Source organism: Heterodontus francisci, chromosome 29 (assembly GCF_036365525.1).
Source record: "Heterodontus francisci isolate sHetFra1 chromosome 29, sHetFra1.hap1, whole genome shotgun sequence".
NCBI classification, from domain to species: Eukaryota; Metazoa; Chordata; class Chondrichthyes; order Heterodontiformes; family Heterodontidae; genus Heterodontus; species Heterodontus francisci.
In genome coordinates, this window is record NC_090399.1 from 1,846,552 (window position 1) to 1,860,307 (window position 13,756).

Genomic DNA, 13,756 nt, shown 5'->3' on the forward strand with positions numbered 1-13,756 from the left:
TGTCTCAAAGAATCCTCCCTAATAATTTCCCTACCACTGACGTAAGGCTCACCGGCCTATAATTTCCTGGATTATCCTTGCTACCCTTCTTAAACAAAGGAACAACATTGGCTATTCTCCAGTTCTCTGGGACCTCACCTGTAGCCAATGAGGATGCAAAGATTTCTGTCAAGGCCCCAGCAATTTCTTCCCTTGCCTCCCTTAGTATTCTGGGCTAGATCCCATCAGGCCCTGGGGACTTATCTACCTTAATGCTTTGCAAGACGCCCAACACCACCTCCATTTTGATAATGAGATGACTGAGACTATCTACACTCCCTTCCCTTGGCTCATCATCCACCAAGTCCTTCTCTTTGGTGAATACTGATGCAAAGTACTCATCTAGTACCTCGCCCATTTCCTCTGGCTCCACACATAGATTCCCTTCTCTGTCTTTGAGTGGGCCAACCCTTTCCCTAGTTACCCTCTTGCTCTTTATATATGTATAAAAAGCCTTGGGATTTTTCTTAATCCTGTTTGCCAATGACTTCTCATAACCCTTTTAGCCCTCCTGACTCCTCGCTTAAGTTCCTTCCTACTGTCTTTATATTCCACGAGGGATTCGTCTGTTCCTAGCCTTCCAGCCCTTACGAATGCTTCCTTTTTCTTTTTGACCAGGAACATTTGACTAGGAAAACATCAGGAAATTTTTTTTTACACAGCAAGTGGTTAAGATCTGGAATACACTGCCTGAGAGTGTGGTGGAGGCAGGTTCAGTGAGTATTTAGGATCTGGAATGCACTGCCTGAGAGTGTGGTGGAGGCAGGTTCAGTGAGTATTTAGGATCCGGAATGCACTGCCTGAGAGTGTGGTGGAGGCAGGTTCAGTGAGTATTTAGGATCCGGAATGCACTGCCTGAGAGTGTGGTGGAGGCAGGTTCAGTGAGTATTTAGGATCCGGAATGCACTGCCTGAGAGTGTGGTGGAGGCAGGTTCAGTGAGTATTTAGGATCCGGAATGCACTGCCTGAGAGTGTGGTGGAGGCAGGTTCAGTGAGTATTTAGGATCCGGAATGCACTGCCTGAGAGTGTGGTGGAGGCAGGTTCAGTGAGTATTTAGGATCTGGAATGCACTGTCTGAGAGTGTGGTGGAGGCAGGTTCAGTGAGTATTTAGGATCCGGAATGCACTGCCTGAGAGTGTGGTGGAGGAAGGTTCAGGGAGTGGTTCAGATTGAGTCCTTCAAAAGGGAGTTTGACTATTATCTGAACAGGAAGAATGAACAGGCTTATCGGGAGAAGGCGGGTGGAATGGCACGAAGCGAATTACCAGTGCAGACACGATGGGCCAAATGGCCTCCTTCTGTGCTGTAACTATTCTGTACTATGGCAGTAGTGTAGGAAAATGGTGTTGAGGTCTTAGATCAACCATGATCTAGTTGAATGGCGGAGCAGGTTCAAGGGGCCAAATGGCTGACTCACGCTCCTATTTCCTATGTTCTACAGCAGTATGTTTCCAGTCCAGTGGGAAAGGAGACACTGCTGGACCTGATTCTTGGGAATGAGTTGGTCAAGTGGATCAAGTGTTGTAGGGGAACATTTAGGGGACAGTGCTTATTGTAACATAAGTTTTCGGTTAACTATGGAAAAGGACAATGAACAATGCAGAGTAAGGATAATTAACTGGGGAAAACCAACGTCAATGGGGTAAGAATGGATCTGACCTAGATAAATTAGAATCAAAGTTTGGCAGGCAAAATTATAACTGAACGACTGCCCCGAGAGAAGAGATAGTTAGGGCACAGGCAAGGTATATTCCCTTGAAGGGGAAAGGTTGGGCGAACAAATCCAGAGCTCCCTGGATGGCAAAAGATATAGTGATTAAGATGAAGAAGAAAAAGTGCTGATGACAGATATCAGGTGGATAATACAACCGTGAACCAGGCTAAATATCGAAGGTTGAGAGGGGAAGTGACACAAACAAATAGCAGAAGCAAAGAAAGAGGAAAGTCTGGCAACTAACATAAAAGGGAATTCCCTAGGCATATAAATAGTAAAAGGGTGGTCAAAGGAAGAGTGGGGCTGATTAGGGACCAGAAAGGGGATTTACACATGGAGGCAGAGGGCAAAGCTGAGGTATTAAATGAATACTTTGCATCTGCTTTACCAAGAAAGATGCTGTGAGGGTCATAGTGAAAGAGGAGTTAATTCAGACACTTGAAGGGTTTAAAACTGATAAGGAGAAGGTATTGGATATGCTGTCAATACGTAAAGTTGATCAGGCCCAAGGACCAGATGAGATGCATTCAAGGATACGGAGGGAAGTGAGAGTGGAAATTGTGGAGGCACTGGCCATAATTTTCCAGCATTTCTTAGATTTGGGGTGGTGCCAAAGGACTGGAGAATTGCAAATGTTTCACCCCTGTTTAAAAAAGGGTGTAAAGACAAGCCCAGCAACTACAGGCCAGTCAGTTTAACCTCGCTGGTAAGGAAGCTTCTAGAAATGATAATTTGGGACAAAAATAATAATCACTTGGACAATGCGGGTTAATTAGGAAAGCCAACATGATTTGTGAAGGGCAAATAGTGTTTAAGTTGCTGGAGTTTTTTGAAGAGATAACACCGGTTTGATGAGGGAAAAGCTGTTGATGTGGTAAGCATGGACTTTTAAAAGGCATTTGATAAAGCGCCACACAACAGACTTGCGAGCAAAGTTATAGCTCATGGAATAAAAGGGACGGTAGCAACATGGATACAAAATTGGCTGAGTGACAGGAAACAGAAAGAAGTGGTTAATTTATGTTTTTTGGACTGGAGGAATGTTTGTAGTGGAATCCTCGGGGTTGGTGTTAGGACCCTGCTCTTCCTGATGTATATTAATGACCCAGAGCTTGGTCTACAGGGCTCAAAAACAACATTTTTGGATGATACGAAACTTGTGAACTGTGAGGAGGTTAGTGTAGAACTACAAAAGGACATAGACAGGTTGGTGGAATGGGCAGACAATTGGCAGATGAAGTTCAATGCAGGGAAGTGTGAAGTGATTCATTTTGGTAAAAAGAACACAAACAATGCAAATTAAAGAGTATAATTCTAAAGTGGGTGCAGGAGCAGAGATACCTGGGAGTATATGTGCATAAGTCATTGGAGGTGAGAGTACAGTTAATAGAGCATACAGTACAAAAGCAGGGAAGTTACCTCAAATTTGTATAAAAAGCTGGTTTGGCCACAACTGCAGTATTGCATCCAGTTCTGGGCACCACACTTTAGGAAGGATGTTAAGGCATTGGAGAGGGTGCAGAAAAGATTCACAAGAATGGTTCCAGGGATGAGGAACTTCAGTTACATGGATAGATTTGAGAATCTGGGGACTGTTCTCCTTAGTGAAGAGAAGATTAGATAAAGGTATTCAAAATCATGAGGGGTCTAGACGGAGTAGATGGGGAGAACCTGTTCCCATTGGCGGAAGGATTGAGAACCAGAGGACACAGATTTAAGGTGACTGGAAAAAGAACCAAAGGTGACACGATGAAAATCTTTTTTTTTTTTTTAAACATAGCGTGTGGTTAGGATCTGGATTGCACAGCCTGAGAGTGGAGTGGAGGCTGATTCAATTGTAGCTTTCAAAAGGGAATTACCTGAAGAGAAAGAAATTACAGGGCTATGGGGAAAAAGCAAGGACGTGGGATTAGCCGATGGTTCTTGCAGTGAGCCAGTAAGGACACAACGGGATGAATGGCCTCCTTCAGTGCTGGGAGCACTCGATGGCTCAATGATAAGAGGATGTGACTCCTGCTGCCCACCTGGTGTGTCAAGGCCACCAGAACAGCATCACAAAATCTTGATGAAATGCTTAAATAACACCAGATACATAAAGGTATTGTGCTCTGAAATCTGAACCTATTTGCAGGATTCATGTGAAGCAGTAAAATCCTAGGAAAGGGATCAATAAATCAGTTTAAAGAAATTAGACAGTAGGATCGGAGGCAGAGGATCTTTCTTATGTGCAGGTTTTTAATGTAGCCTGATTGTTAATTACTTCTGCTTCATTTTATTGATTTGCAGATAAAGGGAACATATTCCTTGGATGTGAAAGTGTCATCGTGCTGATTGCTGTTCTGCAAGTTGTCAGATCAAAACAGAATCGTGAGTATTTCAAAAGAAAGCAGGGAAGCAACAAGATCAAGATCTTGGTTGTCTCTAACTAAAGGTTTGGTTCAAGAAAGCAAGTGAGAAGATGTCCTACCCCACTGTGTTTTTCAAGATGTCCTACCACCCACTGTCCCCATACGAGAAAGAATGAAGTTTACCATAGTTAGCAGAATAAAAAGCAACTTCTTTGAAACTTCTGGACATGGCATCAAGCTTGCTTGAATCACTCAAGGGATGTAGACTTGTCCCTCAGCTGGCCTGAATAGATGCTGCACAAGATGGACTTTTCCAGTAATGGCTGAAATTGTGAAAGACAGGCCAAGCTGCATTGGACATGAAATGTGACAAAATGCTTAGCAGGACAATATGCCCTCAATCTGCCATCCCTTATTATTGATACATCTTAAAAGGGTTCATCGAAAATGAAGATGAAACCAATTGTTGTAAACTGATGATGTTGCATGGCCAAGATAAAAGTGTTTTGTATTGACTAGAAAGTTTCCCGCTCTGGCGCTGGCGGACAGTTTCCCGCTCTGGCGCTGGCGGACAGTTTCCCGCTCTGGCGCTGGCGGACAGTTTCCCGCTCTGGCGCTGGCGGACAGTTTCCCGCTCTGGCGCTGGCGGACAGTTTCCCGCTCTGGCGCTGGCGGACAGTTTCCCGCTCTGGCGCTGGCGGACAGTTTCCCGCTCTGGCGCTGGCGGACAGTTTCCCGCTCTGGCGCTGGCGGACAGTTTCCCGCTCTGGCGCTGGCGGACAGTTTCCCGCTCTGGCGCTGGCGGACAGTTTCCCGCTCTGGCGCTGGCGGACAGTTTCCCGCTCTGGCGCTGGCGGACAGTTTCCCGCTCTGGCGCTGGCGGACAGTTTCCCGCTCTGGCGCTGGCGGACAGTTTCCCGCTCTGGCGCTGGCGGACAGTTTCCCGCTCTGGCGCTGGCGGACAGTTTCCCGCTCTGGCGCTGGCGGACAGTTTCCCGCTCTGGCGCTGGCGGACAGTTTCCCGCTCTGGCGCTGGCGGACAGTTTCCCGCTCTGGCGCTGGCGGACAGTTTCCCGCTCTGGCGCTGGCGGACAGTTTCCCGCTCTGGCGCTGGCGGACAGTTTCCCGCTCTGGCGCTGGCGGACAGTTTCCCGCTCTGGCGCTGGCGGACAGTTTCCCGCACTGGCGCTGGCGGACAGCTGGGAAGGTAAGTTTCACTATAAAGTACTTACCTAGCGATTCGGCAGCTTCTTTTTGAACAGCGGTAGCAGTGAGAGTGTGAATCGGGGGCAGCTGGGAAGGTAAGTTTCACTATAAAGTACTTACCTAGCGATTCGGCAGCTTCTTTTTGAACAGCGGTAGCAGTGAGAGTGTGAATCGGGGGCAGCTGGGAAGGTATGTTTCACTATAAAGTACTTACCTAGCGATTCGGCAGCTTCTTTTTGAACAGCAGTAGCAGTGAGAGTGCGAGCCAGGGGGCAGCTGGGAAGGTAAGTTTCAGTATAAAGTACTTACCTAGCGATTCGGCAGCTTCTTTTTGAACAGCGGTAGCAGTGAGAGTGCGAGCCAGGGGGCAGCTGGGAAGGTATGTTTCACTATAAAGTACTTACCTAGCGATTCGGCAGCTTCTTTTTGAACAGCAGTAGCAGTGAGAGTGTGAATCGGGGGCAGCTGGGAAGGTAAGTTTCACGATAAAATACTTACCTAGCGATTCGGCAACTTCTTTTTGAACAGCAGTAGCTGTGAGAGTGCGAGCCAGGGGGCAGCTGGGAAGGTAAGTTTCTGTATAAAGTACTTACCTAGCAATTCGGCAGCTTCTTTTTGAACAGCGGTGGCAGTGAGAGTGCGAGCCAGGGGGCAGCTGGGAAGGTAAGTTTCTGTATAAAGTACTTACCTAGCGATTCGGCAGCTTCTTTTTGAACAGCGGTAGCTGTGAGAGTGTGAATCGGGGGCAGCTGGGAAGGTAAGTTTCTGTATAAAGTACTTACCTAGCGATTCGGCAGCTTCTTTTTGAACAGCGGTAGCAGTGAGAGTGCGAGCCAGGGGGCAGCTGGGAAGGTAAGTTTCACCATAAAGTACTTACCTAGCGATTTGGCAGCTTCTTTGTGAACAGCAGTAGCTGTGAGAGTGCGAGCCAGGGGGCAGCTGTGAAGGTAAGTTTCAGTATAAAATACTTACCTAGCGATTCGGCAGCTTCTTTTTGAACAGCAGTAGCAGTGAGAGTGCGAGCCAGGGGGCAGCTGGGAAGGTAAGTTTCAGTATAAAATACTTAGCTAGCGATTCGGCAGCTTCTTTTTGAACAGCGGTCGCTTTGAGAGTGCGAGCCAGGGGGCAGCTGGGAAGGTAAGTTTCAGTATAAAATACTTACCTAGCGATTCGGCAGCTTCTTTTTGAACAGTGGTAGCAGTGAGAGTGTGAATCGGGGGCAGCTGGGAAGGTAAGTTTCACTATAAAATACTTACCTAGCGATTCGGCAGATTCTTTTTGAACAGCGGTAGCTGTGAGAGTGCGAGCCAGGGCGCAGCTGGGAAGGTAAGTTTCACTATAAAATACTTAGCTCACGATTCGGCAGCTTCTTTTTGAACAGCAGTAGCTGTGAGAGTGCGAGCCAGGGGGCAGCTGGGAAGGTAAGTTTCAGTATAAAGTACTTACCTAGCGATTCGGCAGCTTCTTTTTGAACAGCGGGAGAAGTGAGAGTGTGAATCGGGGGCAGCTGGGAAGGTATGTTTCACTATAAAGTACTTACCTAGCGTTTCGGCAGCTTCTTTTTGAACAGCAGTAGCAGTGAGAGTGTGAATTGGGGGCAGCTGGGAAGGTATGTTTCACGATAAAGTACTTATCTAGCCATTCGGCAGCTTCTTTTTGAACAGCGGTAGCAGTGAGAGTGTGAGCCAGGGGGCAGCTGGGAAGGTAAGTTTCAGTATAAAGTACTTACCTGGCGAGTCGGCAGCTTCTTTTTGAACAGCGGTAGAAGTGAGAGTGTGAATCGGGGGCAGCTGGGAAGGTAAGCTTCACTATAAAATACTTAACTCGCGATTCGGCAGCTTCTTTTTGAACAGCAGTAGCTGTGAGAGTGCGAGCCAGGGAGCAGCTGGGAAGGTAAGTTTCAGTATAAAATACTTACCTAGCGATTCGGCAGCTTCTTTTTGAACAGCGGTAGCAGTGAGAATGCGAGACGGGGGGCAGCTGGGAAGGTACGTTTCACGATAAAATACTTATCTAGCGATTCGGCAGCTTCTTTTTGAACAGCGGTAGCAGTGAGAGTGCGAGCCAGGGGGCAGCTGGGAAGGTATGTTTCACTATAAAGTACTTACCTCGCGATTCGGCAGCTTCTTTTTGAACAGCGGTAGCAGTGAGAGTGCGAGCCAGGGGGCAGCTGGGAAGGTAAGTTTCACTATAAAATACTTACCTCGCGATTCGGCAGCTTCTTTTTGAACAGCGGTAGCAGTGAGAGTGCGAGCCAGCCGGCAGCTGAGAAGGTAAGTTTCAGTATAAAATACTAACCTAGCGATTTGGCAGCTTCTTTTTGAACAGCAGTAGCTGTGAGAGTGCGATCCAGGGGGCAGCTGGGAAGGTAAGTTTCAGTATAAAATACTTAGCTAGCGATTCGGCAGCTTCTTTTTCAACAGCGGGAGCTGTGAGAGTGCGAGCAGGGGGGCAGCTGGGAAGGTAAGTTTCAGTATAAAATACTTAGCTAGCGATTCGGCAGCTTCTTTTTCAACAGCGGGAGCTGTGAGAGTGCGAGCAGGGGGGCAGCTGGGAAGGTAAGTTTCAGTATAAAATACTGAGCTAGCGATTCGACAGCTTCTTTTTGAACAGCGGTAGCAGTGAGAGTGCGAGCCAGGGGGCAGCTGGGAAGGTAAGTTTCAGTATAAAATACTTACCTAGCGATTCGGCAGCTTCTTTTTGAACAGTGGTAGCTGTGAGAGTGTGAATCGGGGGCAGCTGGGAAGGTAAGTTTCACTATAAAGTACTTACCTAGCGATTCGACAGCTTCTTTTTGAACAGCGGTAGCAGTGAGAGTGCGAGCCAGGGGGCAGCTGAGAAGGTCAGTTTCAGTATAAAATACTTAGCTGGCGAGTCGGCAGCTTCTTTTTGAACAGCGGTAGCAGTGAGAGTGCGAGCCAGGGGGCAGCTGGGAAGGTACGTTTCAGTATAAAATACTTACCTAGCGATTCGGCAGCTTCTTTTTGAACAGCGGTAGCAGTGAGTGTGTGAATCGGGGGCAGCTGGGAAGGTAAGTTTCACTATAATGTACTTAGCTAGCGATTCGGCAGCTTCTTTTTGAACAGCGGTAGCTGTGAGAGTGTGAATCGGGGGCAGCTGGGAAGGTAAGTTTCACTATAAAGTACTTACCTAGCGATTTGGCAGCTTCTTTTTGAACAGCAGTAGCGGTGAGAGTGCGAGCCAGGGGGCAGCTGGGAAGGTAAGTTTCAATATAAAGTACTTACCTGGCGAGTCGGCAGCTTCTTTTTGAACAGCGGTAGAAGTGAGAGTGTGAATCGGGGGCAGCTGGGAAGGTAAGCTTCACTATAAAATACTTACCTCGCGATTCGGCAGCTTCTTTTTGAACAGCAGTCGCTGTGAGAGTGCGAGCCAGGGAGCAGCTGGGAAGGTAAGTTTCAGTATAAAATACTTACCTAGCGATTCGGCAGCTTCTTTTTGAACAGCGGTAGCAGTGAGAGTGTGAATCGGAGGCAGCTGGGAAGGTAAGCTTCAGTATAAAGAACTTACCTAGCGATTCGGCAGCTTCTTTTTGAACAGCGGTAGCAGTGAGAGTGCGAGTCAGGGGGCAGCTGGGAAGGTAAGCTTCACTATAAAATACTTAGCTCACGATTCGGCAGCTTCTTTTTGAACAGCGGTAGCAGTGAGAGTGTGAATCGGGGGCAGCTGGGAAGGTAAGTTTCACTATAAAGTACTTACCTAGCGATTCGGCAGCTTCTTTTTGAACAGCGGTAGCAGTGAGAGTGTGAATCGGGGGCAGCTGGGAAGGTAAGCTTCACTATAAAATACTTTCCTTCGCGATTCGGCAGCTTCTTTTTGAACAGCGGTAGCAGTGAGAGTGCGAGCCAGGGGGCAGCTGGGAAGGTAAGTTTCAGTATAAAGTACTTAAATGGCGAGTCGGCAGCTTCTTTTTGAACAGCGGTAGAAGTGAGTGTGAATCGGGGGCAGCTGGGAAGGTAAGCTTCACTATAAAATACTTACCTCGCGATTCGGCAGCTTCTTTTTGAACAGCGGTTGCAGTGAGAGTGCGAGCCAGGGGGCAGCTGGGAAGGTAAGCTTCACTATAAAATACTTTCCTTCGCGATTCGGCAGCTTCTTTTTGAACAGCGGTAGCAGTGAGAGTGCGAGCCAGGGGGCAGCTGGGAAGCTAAGTTTCAGTATAAAATACTTACCTCGCGATTCGGCAGCTTCTTTTTGAACAGCAGTAGCAGTGAGAGTGTGAATCGGGGGCAGCTGCGAAGGTAAGTTTCACTAGAAAGTACTTACCTCGCGTTTCGGCAGCTTCTTTTTGAACAGCGGTAGCAGTGAGAGTGCGAGCCAGGGGGCAGCTTGGAAGCTAAGTTTCAGTATAAAATACTTACCTCGCGATTCGGCAGCTTCTTTTTGAACAGCGGTAGCAGTGAGAGTGCGAGCCAGGGGGCAGCTGGGAAGGTAAGTTTCAGTATAAAGTACTTACCTGGCGAGTCGGCAGCTTCTTTTTGAACAGCGGTAGAAGTGAGAGTGTGAATCGGGGGCAGCTGGGAAGGTAAGTTTCACTATAAAATACTTACCTCGCGATTCGGCAGCTTCTTTTTGAACAGCAGTAGCTGTGAGAGTGCAAGCCAGGGAGCAGCTGGGAAGGTAAGTTTCAGTATAAAGTACTTACCTAGCGATGCGATAGCAGTGAGAGTGTGAATCGGAGGCAGCTGGGAAGGTAAGCTTCACTATAAAATACTTACCTCGCGATTCGGCAGCTTCTTTTTGAACAGCGGTAGCTGTGAGAGTGCGAGCCAGGGGGCAGCTGGGAAGGTAAGTTTCAGTATAAAATACTTACCTAGCGATTCGGCAGCTTCTTTTTGAACAGCGGTGGCAGTGAGAGTGCGAGCCAGGGGGCAGCTGGGAAGGTAAGTTTCAGTATAAAGTACTTACCTAGCGATTCGGCAGCTTCTTTTTGAACAGCGGGAGAAGTGAGAGTGTGAATCGGGGGCAGCTGGGAAGGTATGTTTCACTATAAAGTACTTACCTAGCGTTTCGGCAGCTTCTTTTTGAACAGCAGTAGCAGTGAGAGTGTGAATTGGGGGCAGCTGGGAAGGTATGTTTCACGATAAAGTACTTACCTAGCGATTCGGCAGCTTCTTTTTGAACAGCGGTAGCAGTGAGAGTGCGAGCCAGGGGGCAGCTGGGAAGGTATGTTTCACTATAAAGTACTTACCTAGCGATTCGGCAGCTTCTTTTTGAACAGCGGTAGCAGTGAGAGTGCGAGCCAGGGGGCAGCTGGGAAGGTAAGTTTCACTATAAAATACTTAACTCGCGATTCGGCAGCTTCTTTTTGAACAGCGGTAGCAGTGAGAGTGCGAGCCAGCCGGCAGCTGAGAAGGTAAGTTTCAGTATAAAATACTAACCTAGCGATTCGGCAGCTTCTTTTTGAACAGCAGTAGCTGTGAGAGTGCGATCCAGGGGGCAGCTGGGAAGGTAAGTTTCAGTATAAAATACTTAGCTAGCGATTCGGCAGCTTCTTTTTCAACAGCGGGAGCTGTGAGAGTGCGAGCAGGGGGGCAGCTGGGAAGGTAAGTTTCAGTATAAAATACTTAGCTAGCGATTCGACAGCTTCTTTTTGAACAGCGGTAGCAGTGAGAGTGCGAGCCAGGGGGCAGCTGGGAAGGTAAGTTTCAGTATAAAATACTTAGCTAGCGATTCGGCAGCTTCTTTTTGAACAGCGGTAGCTGTGAGAGTGCGAGCCAGGGGGCAGCTGGGAAGGTAAGTTTCAGTATAAAATACTTAGCTAGCGATTCGGCAGCTTCTTTTTGAACAGTGGTAGCTGTGAGAGTGTGAATCGGGGGCAGCTGGGAAGGTAAGTTTCACTATAAAGTACTTACCTAGCGATTCGACAGCTTCTTTTTGAACAGCGGTAGCAGTGAGAGTGCGAGCCAGGGGGCAGCTGAGAAGGTCAGTTTCAGTATAAAATACTTAGCTGGCGAGTCGGCAGCTTCTTTTTGAACAGCGGTAGAAGTGAGAGTGTGAATCGGGGGCAGCTGGGAAGGTAAGTTTCAGTGTAAAATACTTACCTAGCGATTCGGCAGCTTCTTTTTGAACAGCGGTAGCAGTGAGAGTGCGAGCCAGGGGGCAGCTGGGAAGGTATGTTTCACTATAAAGTACTTACCTAGCGATTCGGCAGCTTCTTTTTGAACAGCGGTAGCAGTGAGAGTGCGAGCCAGGGGGCAGCTGGGAAGGTAAGTTTCAGTATAAAGTACTTACCTGGCGAGTCGGCAGCTTCTTTTTGAACAGCGGTAGAAGTGAGAGTGTGAATCGGGGGCAGCTGGGAAGGTAAGTTTCACTATAAAATACTTAACTCGCGATTCGGCAGCTTCTTTTTGAACAGCAGTAGCTGTGAGAGTGCGAGCCAGGGAGCAGCTGGGAAGGTAAGTTTCAGTATAAAATACTTACCTAGCGATTCGGCAGCTTCTTTTTGAACAGCGGTAGCAGTGAGAATGCGAGACGGGGGGCAGCTGGGAAGGTAAGTTTCACGATAAAATACTTACCTCGCGATTCGGCAGCTTCTTTTTGAACAGCGGTAGCAGTGAGAGTGCGAGCCAGGGGGCAGCTGGGAAGGTATGTTTCACTATAAAGTACTTACCTAGCGATTCGGCAGCTTCTTTTTGAACAGCGGTAGCAGTGAGAGTGCGAGCCAGGGGGCAGCTGGGAAGGTAAGTTTCACTATAAAATACTTACCTCGCGATTCGGCAGCTTCTTTTTGAACAGCGGTAGCAGTGAGAGTGCGAGCCAGCCGGCAGCTGAGAAGGTAAGTTTCAGTATAAAATACTAACCTAGCGATTCGGCAGCTTCTTTTTGAACAGCAGTAGCTGTGAGAGTGCGATCCAGGGGGCAGCTGGGAAGGTAAGTTTCAGTATAAAATACTTAGCTAGCGATTCGGCAGCTTCTTTTTCAACAGCGGGAGCTGTGAGAGTGCGAGCAGGGGGGCAGCTGGGAAGGTAAGTTTCAGTATAAAATACTTAGCTAGCGATTCGACAGCTTCTTTTTGAACAGCGGTCGCAGTGAGAGTGCGAGCCAGGGGGCAGCTGGGAAGGTAAGTTTCAGTATAAAATACTTAGCTAGCGATTCGGCAGCTTCTTTTTGAACAGCGGTAGCTGTGAGAGTGCGAGCCAGGGGGCAGCTGGGAAGGTAAGTTTCAGTATAAAATACTTAGCTAGCGATTCGGCAGCTTCTTTTTGAACAGTGGTAGCTGTGAGAGTGTGAATCGGGGGCAGCTGGGAAGGTAAGTTTCACTATAAAGTACTTACCTAGCGATTCGACAGCTTCTTTTTGAACAGCGGTAGCAGTGAGAGTGCGAGCCAGGGGGCAGCTGAGAAGGTCAGTTTCAGTATAAAATACTTAGCTGGCGAGTCGGCAGCTTCTTTTTGAACAGCGGTAGAAGTGAGAGTGTGAATCGGGGGCAGCTGGGAAGGTAAGTTTCAGTGTAAAATACTTACCTAGCGATTCGGCAGCTTCTTATTGAACAGCGGTAGCAGTGAGAGTGCGAGCCAGGGGGCAGCTGGGAAGCTAAGTTTCAGTATAAAATACTTACCTAGCGATTCGGCAGCTTCTTTTTGAACAGCAGTAGCAGTGAGAGTGCGAGCCAGGGGGCAGCTGGGAAGGTACGTTTCAGTATAAAATACTTACCTAGCGATTCGGCAGCTTCTTTTTGAACAGCGGAAGCAGTGAGAGTGCGAGTCAGGGCGCAGCTGGGAAGGTAAGTTTCACTATAAAGTACTTACCTAGCGATTCGGCAGCTTCTTTTTGAACAGCGGTAGCAGTGAGAGTGCGAGCCAGGGGGCAGCTGGGAAGGTAAGTTTCAGTATAAAATACTTACCTCGCGATTCGGCAGCTTCTTTTTGAACAGCGGTAGCTGTGAGAGTGTGAATCGGGGGCAGCTGGGAAGGTAAGTTTCACTATAAAGTACTTACCTAGCGATTCGGCAGCTTCTTTTTGAACAGCGGTAGCAGTGAGAGTGTGAATCGGGGGCAGCTGGGAAGGTAAGTTTCACTATCAAATACTTACCTAGCGATTCGGCAGCTTCTTTTTGAACAGCGGTAGCAGTGAGAGTGCGAGCCAGGGGGCAGCTGGGAAGGTATGTTTCACTATAAAGTACTTACCTAGCGATTCGGCAGCTTCTTTTTGAACAGCGGTAGCAGTGAGAGTGCGAGCCAGGGGGCAGCTGGTAAGGTAAGTTTCAGTATAAAGTACTTACCTGGCGAGTCGGCAGCTTCTTTTTGAACAGCGGTAGAAGTGAGAGTGTGAATCGGGGGCAGCTGGGAAGGTAAGTTTCACTATAAAATACTTAACTCGCGATTCGGCAGCTTCTTTTTGAACAGCAGTAGCTGTGAGAGTGCGAGCCAGGGAGCAGCTGGGAAGGTAAGTTTCAGTATAAAATACTTACCTAGCGATTCGGCAGCT

At 48.1% G+C, this 13,756-nt stretch overlaps 1 protein-coding gene across 1 annotated transcript in view; it reads left to right on the top strand.

Annotated features, from left to right (window-relative positions):
* The window catches only part of LOC137345904 (carcinoembryonic antigen-related cell adhesion molecule 21-like), a 276,795-nt gene that overhangs the window by 179,841 nt on the left and 83,198 nt on the right, over positions 1-13,756 (top strand). The window contains exon 6 of the mRNA XM_068009146.1: positions 4,041-4,121. Coding sequence (XP_067865247.1) covers positions 4,041-4,121 — 81 coding nt within the window. The remainder of the gene's footprint in view (positions 1-4,040; positions 4,122-13,756) is intronic.